General features: G+C 38.3%; 1 protein-coding gene across 1 annotated transcript in view; it reads right to left on the reverse strand.

Moving 5' to 3' along the window:
* Positions 1-20810: 20810 nt before the first annotated feature.
* Positions 20811-26563, reverse strand: part of LOC108715624 (tenascin-R) — a 206753-nt gene continuing 201000 nt past the window's right edge. The window contains exon 22 of the mRNA XM_041561497.1: positions 20811-22478. Coding sequence (XP_041417431.1) covers positions 22368-22478 — 111 coding nt within the window. The 3' untranslated portion in view covers positions 20811-22367. The remainder of the gene's footprint in view (positions 22479-26563) is intronic.

Below are 26563 nucleotides of genomic sequence, written 5' to 3' on the forward strand. Positions count from 1 at the left end.
GGGGTTCGGACAATTTCAAAATAGTGGATTCGGTGCATCCCTAATTGCAAGGTACAGTTCAGTCCATTTACCATAAGGATAAAGTGCAGGCCACATCTAAGAGTTATGCTGCCTACAGGAACTACTGTGTGCTAACCTATGTACCTATGTCCCTAAAAATAGGGACAAAAAAATTGCCATGCAGCGTGGCAACATTTTTTAGCCACACCCATTTTTGTGGCCACATTCCTTAATTACCATGTTCAGTTTACAAAATTTGGCAGGTTATGAAAGTTTGAACATATTTCTGTGGTTTTTTCAGTTATTACAGTTTTGCTAATAAAGGTGAATTGCCCTTTAAGCTGTGAGTCTCCCAAGGGACCTGTTAAATTATATTGGTACAATTACTTATTTTGTTTGTCTCAAAATTGTTACAAAAGTATCTTATCTGCAGCTGTGGCTGTTCTGGGCTCTCTGCCAAAAGCCAATTAAGTTAGAAACATTGTTTATTTTTCTGGCTGTTCAGTGCAAAGAAAATCGGGACTTTACAGTACAAACGAGGGACTACAGGTCGAGCTGTCAAAAGAGCGGCTGTCCATCTGAAAACGGGACAGTTGGGAGGTATGCTATGTAACACCCAGCTTCTACAGGTATGGGGACTTGTTATCCAGAATGCTCAGGACCTGGGGTTTTCCATATAAGGGGCCTTAGATCTCCATGACCTTACTTAAAAAATAATTTAAACATTAATTAAACCCAATATGATTGTTTTGCCTCTAATAAAGATTAATTATATATAAGTTGTGATCAAATACAAGGTGCTGGTTTATTATCACAAAAAGGAAATAACTTTTAGGGCTCTTACTGACAAGAGGTTGAAGCTGTGCTCTGTTTCTCTGCGTTCAGCCGCAGGGGAGCGCAGGAATAGACGCATTTAGCTTTTTTCAATGGGGCTGTATTCACACAGGCGCGTGTAGGCACCGAACGCATATTGAGACGCAACATGCTGCATTTTTCCTGCGTTCGGTGCCTACGCGCGCATCATTTATTATCATATATTATAATAAATGAAACATTTGAATCAGACTTCAAATTTACTTTAAAGGAAACTATTGGAATAAATACTATGAATTAAACATTGTTTTGTAAACTTCTTCTTTGTACTTACTGATGAAGCCTTGCTTCAAGCAATACTAGGACAAAATATATAAATGAACACAAAACATGATTGCTGGTAATATTGTTAAAATGTACCTGTTTTATACTGGGAAACTCTGCTTGCAATAGGAAGTTTAATGAGGAGTAAGCTGGTAACTGGGAAAGGGTTTAAGTGGTAGGCCGGGAATCAGCCCCATGTAGTAGACTTAGGGGTAAAAATGCAATGTGCAGTGCTGCTAAAAAGGTTCTGTGACTCTTTGGGCTGTACTTTTGCCTTGTGGCTTTTAATCCCAGTAGGGGACCATCAACAAACAGTGGAAACATGGAATTTTGCATCTTGGCAGGTTTTAGGTAATACTAGCAATATTTTTTTCAGATTTTCTTTGAAAAACTTGATTATTTGTGGGGAAAATAAGCAATCCTGAATGTTAATAAATCAGCCCTATAGTAAGTATATTAAATGTCTTGATTTATTACAAAGACATTGGGGCAAATTCACCAAAGTTAGAAGTGGCTAACACTGGCGAAAATTCGCTAGCGTGACGTCATTTTGCCACTTCGCAGATTTACTAAGGGTCCCTGGTGTCAATTCGCTAGCGAGTAGATAGCGGTACTTTTTGGGATACTTGCCTTCCCCCCTACATTTCCTAGCCACAGCAGAATAACTGGCTCATGTAACACAAGCATGCGTAGGTTACTTGGCATGGAGAAAAATGCATTTTTACACGGGGGTTAAAGGATTATTGAGTCTAAAACAGGCATTGTATAACATAACCAATATTCAAAGATGCCGGATTCATAAAACAAATAGTGAATACGTCCCAGTCTTTCTCTTTCCTCTATTCAGTCTATGATAATATCTATCACATGACCTCATCTGACCTAAATGCTTTTTTTTTTTGGATATTTTCCAAAAGATACAGTTTTCCTTCCTGTTTTCTGAACTAAGCGATAAAAGCCTGTTGTACATCTTGAGATAATATTAGAATAACCACATTTTATATTTCTGCTGGGAAACATTGATCTTAAAACAGTGGGACTTTGTTTCCAGTACAGACAGAATTTCTAGTTAGGGCAAACTGAAAGGCCTGACAAACACAACTCCATATGACTAAATTGTAAAGATCATGACAAAGCTCTAATATACTGCAAAAAGGTGCTACCTCTGGTAAAGTTTTCATGCCAACAACAGCACTGTCTTCATCTCCCCCATTGCAACTAGGCCAAAAGATACTTGATTTTTAGTCCGACTTCTCCAGTGGCTGGAAAAAGCCCAAAGCCCAGTGTTGTTCTATCAAAGAACTAAGAATGCGAGAACTGCTGCTTTTCTTGAAGCTACAGCCCTTTGATCCATATTTGAGAATTGTTATATTCAGATCATATTTGCTATGGATTGCTGTAGTGGTGATAATTTTCCTTTGCTTTTCAATGAATGTAAATAAGCTTTAAATTGATATACACTCTATGCAAAGCTATCACCCCATGAATGTGTATTTGCTTTGCAAATCCCTGTATTGTTTAAAGGGAGGGTATTTTTTAGTAGCTTTAAGCTGGCCATAGACGCAAAGATCTAATCATACGAATAGAGGATTCGTACGATTTTCGGTCCATGTCTGGAGAGTCCCGACATTTTTCGTCCGGCGGAGATCGGTCGTTAAAAGATTTCTGTTGGCTGCCGATAATATCTCTGCATGTATTGCCGATCGTACGATTTTCAGAGGGAGACTGTCACTAGCTTTGGTCGGACATAACTTTCGTATGATTGCTGTCAGGGGTTCATCTGTTATTTTGTACTTTATTTGATCGGAATGGTTAGTAGCAGGTCGGGAGATGGGGAAGTCCGATCGTACGTTGATTCATACGATCAGATCTTTGCGTCTGTGGCCAGCTTAAGGCACAAAACCTGATGAATGCAGAGGATCTCTTGAATTTATTTGCTCTTGGGGTCACAGCATATTCCTACTGACAAGTTTGGGCTGTTGCTTAGCTTCAGCTGATTGCTTGTTCGCTTGGGCAACTGGAAAAATAGATTGCTGTTGCATTCTGACATTTTCCCTGTCTAAATCTACAATGGTCTCCACAATGAAAAACAAGAGCCCTATTTTACTTGACTGAGCTATAAACCATGCCAGAAAGACAAGTTACAAGTGACAAGTTAGCTAGACATGTAAAGCTACCCCCCCCCCATTACATTATTGGTAGCTTTGTTCAGGCTCTATAATGCCATTGTGATAAAATTAGATTAAAAATATGTGGAAAGCAGAAGTGAGCATTGGGCTGGGTAGGGTGTAGTACCTTGTGAAATTGAGGACAGGATGTATGCAAGTACAGTAAGTTGGAAATTAAAAAAAAATGTGGTGTGAAACCAGATGCTAACTGTGATATCAATTCCCATGGCTTGTATCTTCCGTTGCTTGTATGTGATTTAGCCTCATTAGCCAGTGGTCTGATTCAGTGATCACTTCCTCCAAACCTCAGCATGGGTGAAAACAGGCAGTCACATGAAACTAAAGAAGATTTCAGATTTTGCCCTGCTGATTGCAAAAAGTAATAACGATAAAGCCAAATATTTCCTAATTTAAAAAAAATTGAAATTTGCTAAATTGAAATTTAAACCACACAGAAACACATGCATAATAATTCAGGGTAGATTTGGAGGTCTTATGAAGAGTAAGGAGGAAAAACTGAATCCAACCTTCAGGGGAAGAGGAGTTCTGCAGAGGACACGGGAGAGTTAGCAACATGTAAACAGAATGGTATTTCAAGTATAACAGTAACAAATTTCCCTGTTTGTCTATGAGCGTACTGAAGGCAGTGAATGGTAAAAAAACCTAACATGTATGACACCCAATAAGAGATACTGTAAGAGCAAACTGAACTGGAAGTGTAGAGAACAGAGACTTAAATGGTCAAGATAACCAGAAATTGCAATAAGCGGTCTTGTTTTGCACGTGCAGTTTCCTGGTTAACAACAAAAGTAGGTACAGTAAGTTACTGAAAGTAGTACCAAACTCTGCTGCGAACTGCAGACACATTTTTGTTGCAGTTCTGCAGCATCCTGCTAGACCTGAGCCTGTTAATTCTCCAAAATTCCTTCTCTTGCACACATTTTCAATACAAGCATTTCAGATAACAATATGAACACTCAGAAAAGCAGACTTAACATCCTTTAGGGCTCTTACAGACAAGCGTTTTTACCTGCGCTCCCCTGCGTTCCGTTTTTCTGCGTTCAGCCGCAGGGGAGCGCAGGAGTAGACGCATTACATTTTTTACAATGGGGCTGTACTCACACAGGCGTGTGTAGTCGCCGAATGCAGGAAAAATGCAGCATGTTGCGTCTCAACCTGAGTTCGGCGCCTACACGCGCCTATGTGAGTACAGCCCCATTGGAAAAAATGTAATGCGTCTACTCCTGCGCTCCCCTGCGGCTGAACGCAGAAAAACAGAAGGCAGGGGAGCGCAGGTAAAAACGTTCGTCTGTAAGAGCCCTTACCACTTCATTCAATCATAGGCTTAATTCAACACAGTCTATTACGCTTCTTACCATGGTTCTCCTAAGGCATGGTTTCTGCACTAAAGACAGAAACTGCATTAAAAATTGCTCTCTGAACCATTTGGCTCTGTTTCTTTATCCCGAATGGAATGTTTCTCTATTTATACAATGTTTTGTGTTAATGGTTCCTTAAAAGTGACAGTAACTTTTAACTCATATATGAGATACAATAGAAAATAGATTTATATAGTAATGGTACAGGATCCGTTATCTGGATTATCCAGACAGCTCCAAATTAATGGAAGACCATCTCCCATAGGGGTATATTTATCAAAGCGTGAAGTTAATAGTGAAGTTCCGCCACTAGAGTGAAATTCCGCCACTCTCCATTCATTTCTATGGGATTTTTATAGACGTATTTATCAAAGTGTGAACTTTCACCCATTGATAAATGCGCCTTTCAAAAGCCCATAGAAATGAATTGAGAGCTGCGGAATTTCACTCTAGTGGCGGAACTTAACGCTTTGATAAATTTACCCCATAGACTCCATTTTAATCAAATAATTAAAATGTGTAAAAATTATTTTCTTTTGCTGTGTAATATTAAAACAGAACCTTGTACTTGCTCCCAACTAAGATACAATTAATCCTTACTGAAGACAAAACAATCCTATTGGGATTATTTAATGTTGGAGATTCAAATGACAGAAAGCAACCTGCAGCCCTCCAACTGCTATTGGCCCCCATTCTGGCTGTGGCACTGCCATTATGTTTTACCAGCTGAAAATACCCTTTATGATTTTAACACTCTGTTCTATGAAAAATAAAATACACACTTTATGTAATTTTATATTAAACGATTTGTACAAAATGGTCTTAAAAATAAACCAGAACACAAACTATTGAAGTGACCCTGAAATGGTACCATAGAAGATATTATAGTGCAAAAGCTAACATCACCACTTATCCACCTAGTGTAGTTACGTCTCTTTTGCCATTTCATAAAGCACGTTTCAGCATGTCACAATAGATACGAGCATTGGAGAATGACAAAAGGCAGACTCTTTCATAGTTCAAAACACCCACCTGCTCTTTTTTCTTTTTTAACAACAGTGAAACAAAAATTAAAAGAAATCTCTTTCTGCTTCCCTGTCCAACTTTCCAACCCTCTTTAAAAGATAATGGAATGTATTCGTTATTAAATCCTCAAAAGCATTTTTTTTACATTTAATGTAATTTAATGTTTTCACATTTTTCTGCAAAGCGGAACGGGACAGATCATCACTACCCACGTACCTTTTTATACTTGACCCAATCCAGTTCCTGTTACTTTGCCTTGTGTTTGGGGTCAATGTCAAGAGGAAGAATCTGCAAATTATTTAGCAAATTGAAAAAGGATATCTTATAGTATATTCCTGCATATTGCACAATCCATCCTTTATTGTTTTTTTTACCAAGTCCCAGCTTCTGCTGATGTAAAACAGCCCTGCAGCATGAAGTTTCCCTCCACCAGATACGAAGTGAATGCTTATTTGCATTTTTAGATCTATATCTGGAAGTCCAGCCTGAAGGCCATTTAAGGTGTGATTTAAAGTTAGCATTTATTTCTATCCTAATTATTCTTGGAATTTTAAGGGGACTGTGGTTTTATATACTGTAAACCTAACTGTGTTATGAGGTAAGTCTGACTCATTCATTTGTCATTTGAACCTTTATAAGATTGAAAACCTACGCACGAAAAGAGTCAAAATTGCCTCCCCCCACCCCCACCCCCACCCCCAAAGGTTTACTTTTATTCCACACTGATATTCTACATTGTACAGTGGTCCACATTCGCCAACCCTGAACACAAAAGGCTCTACACTACCCTCTTTAAGAAGACTACATAGGTAAGGACACCAACAGGGAGGCCATTTTACTAAGTTAAACCTCCTATCTGCAACTGTATCTACCTCTATCTGCAACTGCTGACTCCTGACTGTGTGGCAAGGCAGGGCTCAAATCACATCATCAAGTACGCTGATGATACAACCCTGGTGGGTCTCATCTGCAAGAACAAAGAGGTGAAATGGCTAACGGATGGTGCAAAGTTAACAATCTGTCTATGAACAGGAACAAAACAAAGGAAATAGTTGTTGACTTCAGGAGACCACGTAGCGATCACTCTCCACTGCACATTGACAGATCTCCAGTGGAAATCGTACCAAATTCCTTGCAGTACACCTGGCGGAGAACCTCTCCTGGACCCTTAACACCAGCTCTATAGTGAAGAAGGCAGAGCAACGTCTCTACTTTCTGCGAAAGCTGAAAAAAGTCCAACTTCCACCATCTATCCTCACTATCTTTTACCGAGGATCAATTGAAAGCATATTATGCAGCTGCATCACTACCTGGTATGAAAACTGTTCTGTATCGGCTTGCAAGATCCTGCAGCAGGTGGTGAGGACAGCGGAAAAGATCATTGGGGTCTCACTATCCGCCATCATGGTTATTTGCCACACCCGCTGTTTCCAGAAGGCCACCAGCATTGTCAGGGATGGCACCCACCCTGCACACAATTTCTTTTCCCTCCTGCCATCCGGTAAAATATACCGCAGTATTAGGGCGTGAACTTCCAGAATGTGAAACAGTTTTTTCCACAAGCCATCAGGCATCTCAACTCCCAAGGACTGAACTGAATATAATTCACAAGGAACTGCATAAAAAACCTCTGGAATACTTTACACAAATGTATGTCTACCTCGCCCAGCAGGACCGTGTATTGTTCACCTCAAGAAAATATATACACACTTGAAGAGAAATAGAAATATACACACTTGATAAACCTCTTATAGTCTTATGTGTTGCCCCATGGGTTCTGGAGAAACGTTATTTCGTTTATACTATGTACTGTATATGGCTGAAATTACAATAGAACCCACTTGACTTGACTTAAACACATTTCTGACTCTTATAATAACAGATAAAACTTGTCACGCTTCTTTGATTAAGGGGGCCTATCGGCTCCCAGCAGAGAAGTCCGCACCAAGGAGGAAGCTTCGGGATAAAGTCCAAGTTTGCTGTAATCAAAAGGGATCAAAAGTAATCATAGTCAATATCCAGGCAATAGTTCAAAGGCAGGCAAAAAAAAAAGCAAGTCACAGGTTCAGGCAAGGTCAGAAAGTCCAGGAATGCAGTCAATACAAATTTAGGAACACCCAGGAATACTTTAAACAAATCCTATAATTGGGCATTGAACCTGTGACCTGGCAGTCCTTTAGTATTCAATTTTCGCACCAAACGCTTGACTTTATCGCACCAGCATCAGGGCGCGGCGTTTACCCATGTGAGTCATGGGCGCCACCATCTTGGATGGGAGCACCATCGGGCGCTCCTGACAGGTAATAATAATATATTTACCGCTGTTTGTTATCAGTTTATTAGCACTAATCATCTATGGTGGTTATTTTTGAATATACATGAATTTTTTAACTCTAATAAATTTGAATGTGCTCACAACTAGAATGGGAGGGTATTCATGAAAAAACTCTGTCTAATATTCAATGGAATGGTCCCAGCCCTGAAAATTCTAATTGAATTTGAATTGAGTTTTCTTCCGAAAAAAAACTTGAATGTTAGGAAGGCAATTAACATATTCAAATTCAAACAGATCTATGCCATTGACTTGTAAATTAACTCGGCAGGTTTTAGGTGGGGCATAATCTAATTCGAAATGTTTCCATGGTTGAAGTGTGATAAATCTCACATTGAAATTTACATTTGAGTTGGAGCTTTTAAATTCGAATTTGTGAATTTTGACACAAAAAAATCAAAAAATTCTAATTTACCATTAGAACCTTAGTAAATCTTTCTGTTAAAACACATTTAATTATGGTGCCTATGATTACATATTTCTAGATACGAAATGCGTTAGGACTTTTGTTTTTAATTCATGGAATACAGATCGAATTTTTATCTGCATTGGTTGTGCCGCAGAAGTGTGTGCTCATTTCAGGATTTCCTTGCATCTCACCCCAAGCTACAGTTTCGGGCGCTGCACACTGGCCACCCATCTTCATCGGTGAGTGTGAACAATTTACACATATACATTGTTTATGTAACAGTGCAGAGAAGGCTGGCCCAACCTTTAGAGACGGACCTGGGGCTTTGCACCCAGGTCAATTTTTATTGCCTTTTTATTGAATTTATACAGGATGAGCTTCGGCTTTTTAATAGAAATTATGAAATACTTAATATTTGGATAGATTTGTGTGATAAATCTCAGATTTTTCCCAGAATACCATGTCCTTTTATTAAATACAGATGTATATCATTGGCTGTTGTGAGCAAAGTACCTGACGCCTGTAGAATCCACTGCAGGGACACCCTCCGCGTCCTTCAGCCTGCTTGTCCAGCCGCGAATGACGGGCGTTTGCACTGCTTTTGGGTTTGACACGAGCGATGTGTCTGATGCAAACATTTTTAAAGGCACCATGTACCTTTTCATGTTGCCCAAGGTAAAGGCCCTTTCATAAGTTCCTGAGTGGGGTTCCTGGTTTTTGATCTTTGCCTGTCCCTGACCTTGCTATCCTGCTGCTGAACGGACCCTGCCTGTGTTTGACTATTCTTTGGATCCTGATTTGGAGCTGCGATACTACTCTGTGTTTGACCTTGGCCTGTGACCCCAACTTTTCTCTCTCATCTCCTGTTCTGTACTACATTGCCCATTTTTTGACCTGGCCTGTTCATTGTCTGCGCTGATTACTCCTCCGTCCCTCTAGTACACGTTTGGTTCCCTTGCTTGCCCAGAACTTTCTCCCTGGTTCTCCCACATTAAGACCTGGCAGCATCTGAGTAGCGAAGGGCTCCACCCGAAGTCAAAGGTGGCTGCTATAGGCAGAAGAGCATATGGAACTAGTTCTGGGTTTGTGATACCGTACTTTACAGCTGCGCTGCGGGATTAATTGGTTAATTATTAAATAAATCTTCACACAGACTGCATACATTGCAATAAGCTTGCTTTAGAAAAGCCTTAGGCTAGGACCACACTGCATGGATCTCACTGCTCCTCATCTGCTCTGCTGCCTGCACTCAGAATCCTTTCCTTCACTTGGGTGCAGGCTAGCGTGGTGGATTTAGGTGCGAAATGCAAAATCTTTCATTTAGGCAATGATAATTGCAGCGCTGCTCTGGATGGTAATGATTTCGGGTACAGGCAGTGCTCAGGTTGACAACATATTTAGCGGTTCTGACATGGGGCTAGACATATTGTCAGTTTTCCAGCTGCCCCCAGTCATGTGACTTGTGCTCTGATAAACGTCAGTCACTCTTAACTGCTGTACTGCAAGTTGGAGTGATATCACCCCTCCCTCCACTTGTCCCTGGATCAACTTGTACTATGAGCTATCTTCCATAACCTGTATTCCCTCACTTGCTAAAAAGACATCCAACCCTTTCTTAAAGCTATCTAATGTATCAGCCAGAACGACTGATTCAGGGAGAGAATTCCACATCTTCACAGCTCTTACTGTAAAAAAACCCTTTCCGAATATTTAGGTGGAACCTCTTTTCTTCTAATCGGAATGGGTGACCTTGTGTCAGCTGGAAAGACCTTCTGGTAAATAAAGCATTAGAGAGATTATTATATGATCCCCTTACATATTTATACATAGTTATCATAACCCCCCTTAAGCGCCTCTTCTCCAGTGTGAACATCCCCCATTTGGCCAGTATTTCCTCATAGCTAAGATTTCCCATACTTTTTACCAGCTTGGTTGCCTTTCTCTGTACTCTCTCTAATACAATAATGTCCTGTTTGAGTGATGGAGACCAAAACTTAATGGCATATTCTAGATGGGGCCTTACCAGTGGTCTATAAAGTGGAAGAATGACCGCTTCCTGCCATGAATCTATGCCCCTTTTAATACAGCTCAAGACCTTATTTGTCCTTGATGCTGCTGACTGACATTGCTTGCTACAGCCAAGTTTATCATCTACAAGGACTCCAAGGTCCTTTTCCATAATGGATTTGCCTAGTGCAGTCCCATTAAGGGTATAAGTGGCTTGGATATTTTTACATCCCAGGTGCATGACCTTACATTTATCAACATTGAATCTCATTTGCCACTTAGCTGCCCAGATTGCCAGTTTGTCAAGATCATGTTGCAAGGATGCCACATCCTGGATGGAATTTATTGGGCTGGATAGTTTTGTGTCATCAGCAAACAGTGATACATTACTTACAATACCCTCCCCTAAGTCATTAATAAACATGTTAAATAAAGGTGGACCCAATAGTGAGCCCTGAGGGACCCCACTAAGAACCTTACTCCAAGTAGAGAATGTCCCATTAACAACCACCCTCTGTACACGATCCTGTAGCCAGTTTCCTATCCATGTGCAAACGACTTCATTAAGCCCAACAGATCTTAGTTTACAAAGCAGTCATTTGTGGGGCACAGTATCAAAAGCTTTGGCAAAATCCAAATAGATCACATCTACTGCCCCCCCACTGTCCAGCATCTTACTTACCTCATCATAAAAAGCATCAAATTAGTCTGACATGACCTATCCTTCATAAAGCCATGCTGATTGCTGCTCATAATGCCATTCACTAGGATAAAATTTTGAATGTGATCCCTTAACAAACCTTCAAATAATTTGCCCATCACAGATGTCAAAAGTACTGGCCTATAATTGCCAGTATAGTGATCTTCAGCATTTTTCCTATGTGCACGGCAGCGTACAAAGTACAAAAAATGATGGCTTGCCTCTGTTTTTTTACTTTGCATCCTGACCTGTGTACAGTAAATGACCCCTAGTGAATGCATAAAACGGAATGGATGGTGGTGGGGTGAAGTAATACAGGAACAGGATTTTAAAAACAAGGATTTTGTTGGAGACAAAGACATGGTATTGGAGGTAATTGGAGGGAGGCAGATTATATTCATGTTTATGGAGGCTACCAAGTGACCCATAGGTTTGACTCCCATGGCTGGGGCACCCTATGCAGATAGCAGCTATTATCATATCACATAAGCCCCGTTAGAATCTTTTGTATGGCACCAGCTACTGTTAATGGATTTCACCAGCTTGTTTCTATATGCTTCCAACATGATCCCATAGGTTGGGTACAAATCGAAACCAGTTGTGGTAGTTTTAATCCCCATATAAAAGTATATAACCCCACAAAGTGATTTTTAGACCCTTTCCCTAAAAAAGCAAAACACATTAGCAATATGCTTACATGCCTTTCTGTAGTAAAGTTTGTAATATTGCTATTTCCTTTAACAGGCTCATTAGCAAATACTATTAAGAGTAGCCTAGTGAAACAATAATATTGCATAAATAACATGACTACTACTTGGTTTGCGTTAATAACACTTATAAGACCCTTCTCTCATAAGCATTTGTCATATAACACAGCCCTGTGGCTCCACTAATAAGGCTGCTATCTCGTTATGCAAATTGCCCAATTTACTGCTGGCAGGAAGCTCAGCCGAACCCAGGCTAATATTATTCTCACTATTTATTATGCTCTGGTTCCCACCTAAAGACTGTACACTAATAATGGTAATGAGCATATCTATGACACTTCAATTAAAATGTCATTATAAATAGCACTTATCCCTTGTGACCACCCATGTGTGGCAGTGGTTGGCTGGGAATAGGTTAAAAAGTGATGCAATCAATAGTAAAGCTAAAAGAATTCATACTTGCAGGTGATAATAGTGACTAATTGAAATTGTTCTTATAACGCAACATGTTGAAAGTGTTTCCCTCTGTAAAGGAGAAAGCCCAGAATAAAATGTCATCAAGTTTGTAATATTTTAAAGGGATCCTATCATCGGAAAACATGTTTTTTTTCAAAACGCATCAGTTAATAGTGCTACTTCAGCAGAATTCTGCACTGAAATCCATTTCTTAAAAGAGCAAACATATTATTTTATATTCAATTTTGAAATCTGACACGGGGCTAGACATTTTGTCAATTTCCCAGATGCCCCTGGTCATGTGACTTGTGCCTGCAGTTTAGGAGAGAAATGCTTTCTGGCAGGCTGCTGTTTTTCCTTCTCAATGTAACTGAATTTGTCTCAGTGAGACATGAGTTTTTACTATTGAGTGTTTTTCTTAGATCTACCAGGCAGCTGTTATCTTGTGTTAGGGAGCTGCTATCTGGTTACCTTCCCATTGTTCTTTTGTTTGGCTGCTGGGGGGGGGGAAGGGAGGGGGTGATATCACTCCAACTTGCAGTACAGCAGTAAAGAGTGATTGAAGTTTATCAGAGCACAAGTCACATGACTTGAGGCAGCTGGGAAATTGACAATATGTCTAGCCCCATGTCAGATTTCAAAATTGAATATAAAAAAAATCTGTTTCCTCTTTTGAGAAATGGATTTCAGTGCAGAATTCTGCTGGAGCAGCATTAATAACTGATTCATTTTGAAAACAATGTTTTTTCCCATGACAGTATCCCTTTAAGTAATTTAGTGCTAACTATTTATTGTGAGCTTCTCACATTTGTTAATTAACAACTAAGACTTCCATGGACTGTCCTAAGGATTTATGTTATTAAAATGCATTTATCTCACTAATTTCTGCTACACTATTTTTTGACAGCTGTGAGACCTCTTGAGGTAAAGACAGATGTAACTATCTATCATACAGTATGTTTTTTTTTTACATGTAGTAGGCTAGTATGCTATTCTATCTAGTGGATATGCATACTGAGCTGTCACACTTCAGTTCTGATGATGGCACATATTCCTGAGCTTAACTAGGACAAGATCTTTCATTCTTTGACTGTGTTGGGTTGAGTATAGTATAAGCTTTTGACTTGTCTCAAAAGGTGGTCTACTTTACTATATCACATTTTTTTTATGGCTAGTCAGGTAAAACATGCAGGAGGAACACAACGGAGGTGGAAGTTTTATAGGTAATGCTGATAAAGTTTGGTGGTGGGTTCATAAGTATCAGAAAATAATAGTATGCACAGAGAACTAAATTAGGATGCAATCAAAATGTATAATGGATCAAACTTACATGGATTACCAGGGCATATACCACTTAATTTAGCCATGCAGTTGAAGGAATTCTGTCCTGACCCCAATTGCCCATTTGAAGTTGTTTATACCATGGATAAATAATTACTGACTGCTTGACAAACCATAATAATTATAAATATGACCTTTTTCTGCTATAACGCATTACTATTTCTTTTTGGCAAGTAATTCCTTAACCTGACTGCCATTACAGTGACACGAGCTTGTTATAAAATCACTTATTTTTCATAATAATTTAATAATTTAAAGAAAGGGTAAAAGGAGAATAGGATGGAGTAATGACATGATCTAGGTAATTCCAACAATCATTTTTACATCATGGGCTTCTATACTAGGTAAGGGTAAGCATTTGGATATGCACAAAACATTGAAGTGAAAGACCCTTCTAGCAATAGGGTCGTAGAGGTGATGTGTATTGAAAAGCCACATACCAAGGTTAATTCCTCCTCTAATTTAACAAACAATGTCTCTCTATTTTATTTATTAGTGGTCAGGGAGGGTGCAAAGTAGAAGGTTGGCTTCTGAACAGGGACATGTAAACCACAATCGATCTTTGAATATAATTAGTAAAATGTAAGCAAAGCACAGGGAAGAAACACTTAGCAATGAAAACTGTGCAAAGCAAATTAAAAGACTTATTTTTTTTAAACCCAGAGAACCTGGTGGTCATGCAAAGTTTTTTTTAACTACACCTTCGAAAAATATGCCTGGTTTTAAACAGTCCAGGACCCCCTTTCAGTGGAAGGGCTTGATTATCCTAGGGTAGAAACCTCCAAACTATGCAACTAAAGCCCTGGTGTAAAAGCAGTGGTTGGAGGACTCAGCTTATTCTCAGCACCAGATATTCTCCAAAATAATATTGCAAACATGCGTGAATTTAGTATTCTTATTAATTATTTTTATTATTATTTATAATTCTGTGTGTTTCATTTAGTTCTATAATCTTTTTTTGTGAACTTGTGATCGAAAGAGCACTGTATATTCAGGGTTAAGCCTTACTATTGCTTTACAAAGTGATAATTGAGCCTTTTATTGCTATAGGTAAAGGAAAGCCTGGAGCTATAAATGCAGAGATCTGAATGACCAGCAGCCAAATTACACTGGTTTATATTTAAAGATTGGAAAATCAGATGTAGCTGTGAGTGGGTGAGAAGGAATGAATTAAGGCAGGGAATTGCCAGGCTGGGGGTGGAGAAAGACAGGGATGTGATGTCAGGGGAAGAAGCAGTTCACTTCCTTATCTTCTGAGCAGCTACAAACATCCCACCCACCCTCCCCTTTTTTGCATATTTTGTGAAAAGTCATGAGTTTCTCTTTATGTTGTCATATTATCTCTTAATAAGCAAATGTGGATGTATTCCTACATGTATTTTTATATTTTGGTTTCGGTATAGTTATACAGTATAAACATGAGAGAGTTTGCATGTTATTAGTCAATTTTGATGAATGTCAAATGCTTGATCCAGGGAATGTTTCCGATCGCCATTGGGTTCAGGAAGGAATTTTTTCCCTCTTGAGGCATAATTGGCAGTGGCTTTTTTGCCTTCCTCTGGATCAAAACAGTGGATATATGATAATGTATTTTAAGTTTTATTTGTCACGGCAGTGGTAGGACCTTGCCAGAGTACTGCACAGGTAAATTTAGAAGAGGAAAAAAGGAGGTTCTCTCCTGTGACTGCACAGCGGGTTGATTGATAAAGACACTACTACTGCTTACGCTAGGTGACAGCCTGCTTGGATTTCCTATCATCGACACACTGCAGATTCTGGACTGACAGCAGGGCTGCTGAACTTCTCTCATGGTTGGAGATGCAGCTCCTGCTCGTAGCAGAGTTTGGGGCCATCCTCTCTGTAGGTAGAGGCAGCCTAATACTCAGTGGTGGATATAATGACATAGTTCTGATCTCAAGTGAGGAGTGGCAGAGCATAGTAGCAGTCTCTTATGGAATCCTGGCTTTGAATATTGCCTTGAGGTAAGGCAAGTTTTGGTTGCATAAAAACCAGTTAGAACCTCCTGTAGGCTGCCAGTCCACTTTTTTATGCTTGCGTTGTTCCCCAACTTTTTTTATATTTGAATGTGGCTCATGAGTTAAAAACGTTTGAGACCCCTGCCCTATTCAGTATTGTGTCATGGTTCTTCAGCCCTCTGCATCACCAGCAACATCACCTGAGTGTGAAGGGAGAGCAGGCAAACTGTTTGTTACCTGCATCATTTACAAGTAAAACTTGAAATGTCACATTGATAGACAGACTGACATGGCATGTGCACATGGGAACCAACTGTGAATAATTGAATAACCAAACAATCCAGAACTTTAGAATTAAACAATAGCTAAAAGACAGCACTGTAGCACAATGCTTTTACATTCTGTATTATAAAAGGCACTCTGAAGAGATAGAGTAAAAGAACTTTTATTTGAAGCAGTGTAGGTGGTTCTTCACAGTGAGGTTCTGGAATGTCCTGCTGAATGTTGTGATGGCTGATTCTGCTGATGTTTTTAAAAGTAGCTTGAACGATATCTTGGACAAGCTTAATATCCACGGCTATTGTGATACTAAAATCTATAGTTAATATAGATATGGGTATATATAATTTATGTGAGTGTATGGAGGGGTCGGTATGTGTATATATTGATGCCGGATTTCATTTATCAAAGTCTGAATTTAATCAAGAAAGTCGGACCAAACTAGAATTCACGATTGGACCATATTTATTATAAAAAATCATGATTTAATCTGATTGGGACACACACAGAAAAATTTTGCGAAAATCTAAATCGTACAATTTTTTTGCAGTTTTCCCCCGAATCCCCTAATTGTTTTGGGCTTTCTGCCAAAAAGCCAACATTTTTCAGATTTTTGCTCGAAAAGTCCGAAATAATAGTATTTTCGGGCTAATCCCAGCGCAGACCACAGAAATTCCAAATAGGATAGGGACCTCTCCCATACCTCGGTAGGTCTGAGATGCTGGATTTTAGGATTCTGACTTTTTCCATCCTCTGGGTATAATAAATCTAAAAAAATTCAAGTTTTTTTTTCCACTAAAAATAAAAAGTACCAACAACAAATTTGTAGCCCTACTGAGCATTTGTTCTTCGTCGACGACCCCCATTTGAAAGCTGGAAAGAGTCAGAAGAAAAAGGCAAATATTTTAAAAACTATTATAAATAAACAGTGAAGACCAATTGAAAAGCTGCTTAGAATTGGCCATTCTATAACATACTAAAAATGAACAAGCTTTAGTTGCATAAAAACCATGTGTTCTGCATACAGAGCGTTCTGTAGGCTGCCAAACCACATAGGGGCTACAAAACAGAAAATTACAGTCCATATTTGGCACCCCCAGGAACTTTTTTTTATGATTATGTTGCTTCCAACTTTTTTCACATTTGAATGCAGCTCATTAGTAAAAAAAAAGTTTGGGGACCCCTGATCTAAAGCAGTTGTGTGCAGGGCACAAGGCAGGGATAACTGCTAAAGGATATTCTCCATTGGGATTTCTGTTTTACAAATAACCCATACATTTTGTTTACATTTTTTAAAAGACATCCAATGAAATCACAAAGTGTCTAATCCACCAATGTCTAATATGATGCAAGGATGCAGTTACTGTATTTCTTTATTTTTAATGGTTTTGTCATACACCAGCTGTACTATTTTCAGTTGAATTGATTGAAGAACGAATGCTGGTCCTGTTCAAGGGTCAAGGCAGTGCATTTCCATTCCTGCAATCATGACACAAGCTTCTAAACAATGATTAGGAAATGACCTTGGTGACACAACCATTTCAGTTCAGCATATAAACACGTCTATCAGTTACTCAGTGTGCAAAGACTAAATGGGAAAACTTACACTAATGCAACCATATAAAATATGTCCAGCGCTGTCATCTTATAAGCACCAGATTTATGTGGACCTTGCAAATTTAATATAGCACCAGTCTGTTAAACAAATGCATTGTGATGGCAAGATAAATTAATGCAAAAAGAGATTAAGAGGGAAAGGGGAGGTAGAGGGGGAGGGAATGTTACAAAATTCAGTTTACAGCAGCCTCGTATCATTACCTTCCTCCATCATTGCTGGGAAAAGAAATGTGATTATACTGCTGCATTTGCTCATGGACTCAGGGAATAAATATGCACATAATTAATTTATTTACTTAGTAGAACACAGTGAACAATATTTTGGAATCACCATAACAAATAAAATAAAACTCCACTAGGGATGGAAAAATGGTTTTTGAAACACTGAGGTCTTCAGTTGGTTGCAGAAGTAGCCCATTCACTGAATTAAAAGCCTGTTACTTTCACTGGACGGGCTAATCAAAAAAGACATATTCATGGAGTGATTTTATGTGAAGTATATTATATGATGGTTATTCTAATACTGAAAACCACTACATGCTATACTTACATTCTGTAAGTAGTGCTGAGCTAATTTAATTGCCAGCCATGGATTTACGGTGCAATTCCAAATTTTCGCCGCAAAACAATCTGTCATGAAAAAACGCCCATAAGAAAAAAATGCCCATTGATTTTAATGCGTTTGGAGAAAAAAGTCACCAGAAGAAAAAACACCAATTGACTTTAATTTATTAGGACAAAAAAGTTGTAATTTAGTCAGCACTTGTGCCTTTCAAATTGTTTCAGTCTGGTGCAAGTCCGACAGTTTCCACCTTCAACTTGTTTGCCAAATACTTGTATCATGGACAGCACCACTCACGATTTTCCTTTTCTTTAAAAAGCCTTTATTAAGCCATGGGCTCTGACCCAAACAAATCGGCAAAAAAGTTGCCATAAGGAAAAACGCCCATTGACTTTAAGGGTAAGGTCACACTGGGCGTTTCGGGGAGATTTAGTCGCCTGGCGACTAATTGCCTCGTCTTTGCGGCGACCAATCTCCCCGAACGCCTCCCTCCCTCTGTGCTGGCTAAAATGAAAAAATTGCCGGCACTAATCACACGCTGCGATTCATTTTCCAAAGTTGCCCGAAGTTTCCTCGTGAGGCAACTTCGGAAAATGAATTGGCGCGTCTGATTAGCGCCGGCGATTTTTCATTTTAGCCAGCGCAGAGTGAGGGAAGGCTTCGGGGAGATTTCTCGCCGCAAAGACGAGGCGATTAGTCGCCAGGCGACTAAATCTCCCCGAAACACCCAGTGTGACCTTGCCCTAATGCATTAGGACAAAGAAGTAGCCATTAGAAAAAACACCCATTGACTATAATGCATTTGGAGAAAAAAGTTGCGATAAGAAAAAACGCATTGACTAATACATTTGGACTAAAAAAGTTGCCATAAAAAAAAACCATCCATTCACCAATACATTTAGACTAAAAAAGTTGTCACAAGAAAAACCACCTATTGACATCAATTTCGCTGTTTCGCATATTTTTTTCCGCAGTTTCGCATATTTTTTTCCGCAGTTTCGCAAACAAAAGTTGATATTGGCCAGGTGAGCCAAAATAACTTCCATTTTGCTGAAATCATCTGCTTATGTTTACTTGGCTTTACTATGACAGTAGACACATTTAACTGTAAAGTTGGAAACAAGCTCACTAAATACTGTAAACAATATGTCTGCTCTAACCTATGTCTGCTATTAATTGGATTGGACTTACTTATAAAAGCAATTGTGGTGACCCCATTGGCACAAATATATATTAAATAAGCCCCAATAAATTATGCCAATGCTTACGGAACATTTACCTAGTGTATATTTTACTATTATATTGGGAAAAATTTTAAAATCTAGTATTTTTGCTAGGGTGACTGATTTGAGGTCTACTGACAAAATACCTTAAATATTTAGGTAGTATGGTTATATATTTTATATATTGTAGGTAGCTATTTATCCAAACCTATTTACCAAATTATCTACCATTTGCTTTCTCAATTAGTTAAAAGTTTACTTAATGTTCCCTATGAGGTTCAAAAGAATATGTTTGTGACTTCATACAGTGGTATTTTATGTGCTGTAATTTTTATGGTTAAAATGCTATGTACCACTAGAAATATATGATTTATTTCTGTGTTATTTTACCACTAATCACTGCTTTGGATTTGAAGACTCTGCAGATATACATGTGGCCCAAACCTTTCCATATTGGTAATAATGACCCAAATGTTGAGGCCTGGTATTATATAACTGTGGAAATTTTCGCCAGGTTTCACCAATGGATGGAAAAATTGTTGTTGCATCAAACAAAAATTGTCGCTCATTGACTTCAACACATTTGCATTCACCCATCACTAGTCTTGAATCGTAGTTTTAAAATTGGTTTGTGGAATTATTTGTTTTCCGCACCTTCTAACCACTTGCCACCATTACGTAGAAAATAATTAAAACATAACATTTAATATCTCCTTTAAAATAAATAGAGGGAATTAATGATTTTAAAAACAGAAGTCTCCTCTATTTTCAATGTTGAATCGGCTTTGCCATGAACAGACTTGGTGGATTTAAGTGACAAACAAGTTTCTGCATTTTGAGCCAAGATCTGCTGAAGTCTGTTCGCGCCAAAGCATATTCTGCACTTACGAAAGCTGAGAAGCGAGAAAACTATGGCCTGTGATAGGGCTAAAATCAGCCTGTGTATTTCAGATAATCTACCTGATTTTGGCCCCCGTGTGGCCCTAACCTATAACAGCAGATCATAATTTCAATTAATACAAATCTGTCGGCCACAGGAACTTTGTTTGGATTGAGACTGCAGTCTGGAGCTAAAGCCTGTTTTTTTGAAAATTATTACTACAGTATATAGTAATTCTTCTTTAGTCAGTGTCTGTAATTAAAGTGTTATTAAGATAACACCCAAGATCCTTTCTACAGTGGAGCGCTAAAGACCCAATGTTTTACAGATTTTGATATCAAAGGGACATTAATAGAGTCATCTATTACAGCTCATTTATAAGGAAAGACATAATAAAAAATGCTTTGCTGGATAAGAAATGGAGGAGTAGACAGAATAGATCAAGACGAATCAATGGAGCAATACACTCTGTTTCATCTGAGCAATAAAAGCTCAAGGGAGCAGACTCTGAATGGAAACTTGTTAGTGAAATGATATTCCGAAAACGGGACTGCAGCTAGGTGACCACTCTACCGGCTTCCCAGTAACAGAGACTCAAGCACGCAGATATGTTCCCAATAGGAATCTTTTAATAACGTATAGAAAATGCATTAAAAAAGGTTCTATACATCAGGTAACAGCATCCAGGACTAGGGATACAAGATTAAATAAGGTGTTAAATCTATAATAGTCTCCTCTATGATCTTCTGTGTGATAGTTACTGCTTCACAAGTTACAAATACAATATGGAGCAGACTGGTTTCAGTGCAAATATTTTTTTTGTTCAACCTGTTGCTACAAAATAAGCGTACCTTTGTCAAGCAGATACACAAAGCATATTTGGTGTATCATTCCATAGTTAAGAAACTAAAAGATACAGTGGTATGTGGATAATGCAAAATGCAGTATTTGGGATTCCTGCATTTTTTCATACCATGTAAATGGCGGTTGCTCAGACACAGTGTGGATTAATGTGTCCATTGAATGTATAGTCAGTGCTGTTAAACAAATGTACAACACATTATACTAAAATGCTGAGCAAATAAAATTATTCACTTTACAAAGACCAGAATGCCCCACTTCATTTGTAGCATGAGAATCTTCAGTGCACAGAATCATCCACAGTGTAGCCTAACGCCTGGCAATGTATTAAAATGGAAACTGATTGAAAACATTTTCACCAAATCCCTTTCTATCCTAAAGGCAAACAGTCATCTTAGGAGTGGAATGCCAACATATTCCTATCATGGATCAGCTCATATAAAGTGCCTGCTTACATTGAAGGAATACCATTTTTAAAACTTGAATCAAGTATTAATTAAACGAAAATTATATTTAAAACCAGAGGATTTCAGGGCATCCACATTTTCTGTAAGGCAGTTTGGGCCCTTTATTTCTTTAACCAATATAACAGAATAAATAAAATGAATTACTTGATCTTGTTTTAAATAATTCAGGCTACTGTCATGGATGCTGGCAGAAAATATTTTACAGCTTCCTGGATTGAGGAGTCTTCAATGCTACATGTGTAATTCCATTCCACTTGCAATGGTCAGTTATTTACTGTGTACAAAGCACTCTCCAATCATCAAAAGGAATTGGAGTTGCAAGAGGAAACAGACAAAGTTTGGCACACCAATTATTAGAGATCACTGTTCTCTAAAATGCAGAAAGTTGTGGCTCTCATGGGCACTAAAACAGGTAATTTCATTGCTGGTTCCAAAAAGGTTTATGTACACTGAAATTAACACTGTCTTAAATTGAAGAAGAAGGGAAAGAACCAAGGACGTAAAGGTATTAGGGTGGGATAATTTAGTACCAATCAGTTCAGGAAAAGAGGTTTAAGAACTGCAACGAAGAGCAAATGCAGAAGGGAAAGCAATGTGCATAGGAGTTTTGGGGATCACAGATGGTCTTTGCTGAAAAAGGAAAATGCAGAGCAAGTATGAGTTTGAGAGGATAATTTCTGTAATGTATTATGACCAGTCCACTAACAGTGTGAAATGAAGGTAGATAGTTGCAGGCTGTGGATGTTGGGAAGAGTAGAGCTGGGTTGAAAAGCAAGGAAGTGGAAAACATTAGATAGATGTGTGCATGGAGGAGCCATGTGCTTGGCTGCTACATTTAGCTCAGAGCTGGAGGGACCGTTTTTTCATGGTACGATGATTATATGGCCGCATCTTCATCTCCACAAAAGGAATGGAAAACTCGTGACCTTTCCAGTGGAACCAGTTTATTCCCTAAGGGAAGAAATTGAGACAAATGAGAATGGTTGAAAGTAAAGCTGTATGTGCTATACTTGTTATCTGTAAATTCTTTATAGATTAAGATTAAAAAAACAAAGTTTTTATTTGTTACTGGGCTTTCATTTGAATTAAAACTAAGAATCATTTATAATCTACCCGGTGCACGATTAGTATTAGTCTACATTAGTCAGGAAGAAGAGTCTGCCATATCCACATGCTTTAAGGATCTGTGTTAAAAATGGCATTCAGTTGAGAAAAAACATATGGCTTCTATAGTTTCTTGTAAGGGAGTGTGTGCATTAAGCAGACAACTAGTTGTTTCTCTACCATTATGGCCTAACAAAATAACCTGGTTACATTTTACCAGGTCCAACATTCATTTTTTGTGTTCCTAAATGCAAACAGTCGGGTGCAATGGTCTATCCTGTAGTAGAGAATGATGCACACAACTGCTGGTAGAAACAGCTGAATGCTTCTTGATGTGGCTTTTTCCAGTACCAAGAAATATGTATCTGCCTTGTAGAATACAGTTCTGTATGGAATGCATTTTCATAAGTGACCATGCTCCTCATCACAAAAACAGTCACTAAGGACATTGCCAGGGATATCAGCAATGGATTCCTAGTTGTCTATCAATGAGTTGCTTTTGAGGAATCTGCATATATATCTCAATTCTCCAGATACATTAAAAACAACCACAGATTAATGATAATGATATTAATAAAGAAAACACGCACACACACCGATAGATAGATAGATAGATAGATAGATAGATATTTAAAATGATAAAATATTTATAGGCTAACAGAAAAGGATACAACATCATGACTTGCATATGTAATAAACACAGACCCTGTTCTGAAATTGCAGTAGTCAGATTGGCTGTAAATGTTTACTGGCGGTTTGTTGTTCAGATATACAGTAGTCTTGCCTGTTTAAAAGGGAGAAGCTCCAGTGTGTACATACTGTATAGCCCCTCTTTGTAATGCATATTGTTTTTAAAATTTTGAGTGCGAGTCTAGATCTCATTAAAAGGGTTAACAGTTTGTTTATTAAGTATTAACTATATGAAACAGTGCCAGTTCTATTAAAGACCAAACTGTGTGCTGTAGGTTGTGGTAACATTAATATGTGTCTATAGTCAGGAATAAGCCCCTTCCAAGCACTAAAGGCTCTTTGCTTGTCATAGAATACAGTGGAGATTGTAAAAACCTATTATTTTTCCTGCATAATCAATAATTCTTAGGATATCCATTGCTAAGGTGCAGGTAAAAACCTTATGATAGAAGTGTAGGTTAAAAAAAGCAATAATCCTTGTAGACTGCTCAGTAAGTGGGGCCAAGAAATAAAGTCGTTTGGGAAATAAATACAAAAATGATACTAACTGTACCACTGAGTGGACAAAAATACATGGTCCCAATGACATCAAGACGTGTGTAGTCAAACACAGTAACAGACAATATTTCTGATATTTATGAACTTAAGTAAAATATTGTGCTGTCAATACTACAAAAAGATAACATGAACATTAGACAATTACTGTAGAAACACAGGCCCTGAGTGTCATTTTGGATTACTGATGCACTAATCCTTTCAGATACATTTTATCAAAATATAGGGGTAAATAGTTCATTTGATGGGAGCTGCACAGTTGTTATGATACATGTAGATTTTGTTTTCATTTGTGGTAATTGTTTTCATAACAAACGGATTCAAATATAAGGTCAATATGACTGGGAGAAAAATGAGAGAGAGTGGATTGATATCAAAATTCATATTCCATTAGGTAGCTACATGCATAGAAATGCTGGGGGCCTAGTACATGTATACCTCAGATAATAAATACTGCAGTTATAAAATGAAGGAAAAACATCTTCTACAGTAAGAAAAGAGTAATTATGACAGATGAAAAGGTTATGCATATAAATTCTAATAACAAACAACTTATCCATAAAATGCATTTAAGCAGAGAGGGAAAAGCATTTATGAATAATAGCAAATAATGAGCTTGGCACTCAGTGTCTGACAAATGATGCAAGGCATAATACAGTAATGTACAGAAAAAGATAAGATTTGAAGGGACCCCTGTGCTTTCATATTCTCTGCTGAAATATACTTGGCAAAATAGGTTTATGGTATGATATGATAAAATAAAGAGAATTATTTCTCTAGAGCTTTTTAAAGTAGCATTCTGCTACTCTTGAGGAAGAGCACATTACATGTCATTCTCTCTATGGCATTGCTAATTCATACACTTTTTGTGACAATGATTTTGGCACCAGCACTTAAAAACATCAACTGTAAATGTATTGCCCTGAAATGCTGTCTTACTACCCTGGAGCTAACTACATGTGTCCTTACCCTTGCCATTGTCACCTGGGAAACTACTGACACTCTCCTCCTCCTCTTTGGTGAAGCACTGCTCAAACTAACTTCATTCCACCCACTGTACCTTGCACTCCTATAGCAGGTGTCCCCAACCATTTTTACTCATGAGCCGCATTCAGATGTAAAAAGAGTTGGGGAGCAACACAAGCATACAATTGGTGGTGCAAAATAAGGGCTGTGATTAGCCATTTGGTAGCTATTATGTGGACTGGCAGCTTACACGAGGCTCTGTTTGACAGTACACCTGGTTTTTATGCAACCGAAACTTCACTCCAAGCCAGGAATTAAAAAATGAGCACCTGCTTTGAGGCCACTGGGAGCAACTTCCAAGGGGTTCGTGAGCAACATGTTGCTTGTGAGGCAAATGGTTGGGGATCACTGTCCTAGAGTGTGCTATAAAAGGGATAGTCTGAAATATTGAGCTGCAGACACTTCATCGTTACTGAAGTCTTCTACAATTAACAATTCCTCATAGAGGTAAAAAGTGACAAAAGAGACAAAAGTGACTAAAAACTAGAGGAACCCATAATTCACTTGGGCCTATAGGAGCTTCTCACAGCTCCCCTTCACATGGCAACTCTACACAAGCGGTTGACTCACAGAAGGGAAAGGAGTGACACTTAAGCCCCCTACATTGCAATTGAAGGCCATTTTTAGTCATGCCCCTAGGCTGCAAAGTCATGCCTTACTTTTAATCTTAAAAGGATTTTTAAAAGGATTATAACATAATAGATAAGCTAAGGCAGAGGACAAAATAGTCTGGTTTGAAACAGTCAAACCCTGGAGACAATTTTAAACTAGGCATGAATAAAAGGTAATAAAACCTAGGGGAAAGTTGTGATGGGTGAATTTGTCCCATGAAACGAGAATTTTGATGCCTGAGACAATTAGACGCATGCCTATATTGTCCACATGCCCAAATAATTTTGACGCGCAACAGTTTTTATGCGCGCATCAAACTGTCATGGGCGTCAACAATTTTTTTTTATCGCAACAAATTATCACCGTAGTTTCGCTAATTTATTTGCTGGTGCTGAAATGCAGAAATTCTTGCCTGGTGAATGTATTCGCCCATCACTAGGGAAAAGTAATGAGAAATCAATCTTCCTCTGAGCAAAAATAAAGAGATATTAAAGGGATAGTTCCCCTTTAATATTAAATGTAAGTATGATGTATGATATTCTGTGACAATATGCTGTGGATCTTTTTTTTTATTCACAGCAGTTGGGATTTTAACAGCTCACTGGTTGCTAGCTTCCAATTTATCCTAGCAACCAGGCAGTGTTGTGAATGAAAGACTGAAAGATGAATAGTAGAGGACCCAAATAAAAAGATAAGTAATAAAAAGTATCAGTAAATTGTAGCCTCAAAGAGCAATAATCTTGTGGCTGCTGTGGTCAGTGACCCCCTAGCTGAAAGATGGAAAGAGAATGAAAAAGATGGCAATAATTAAAATACTATAAAATTTTAAGACTAAAAGCTGTTAAGAATATTCCATTCTATGTCACAGGAAAAGTTAACCACCCCTTTAATCACATGGAGTGTTATCTTATAAGAAAAAAAAACATTGCTTTAACTGGGAAAATGCAATATTGCAGCTTGTAGGTTAAAGTTATGTTACAATTAAGTGGTATGTTTTATCATCCACTGTTGATAAATTTTTGTAAAAAAAAAAAGAAGTAATATGAAAG

The sequence above is a fragment of the Xenopus laevis genome, chromosome 4S (genome assembly GCF_017654675.1).
Source record: "Xenopus laevis strain J_2021 chromosome 4S, Xenopus_laevis_v10.1, whole genome shotgun sequence".
In the NCBI taxonomy this organism is placed as follows: Eukaryota; Metazoa; Chordata; class Amphibia; order Anura; family Pipidae; genus Xenopus; species Xenopus laevis.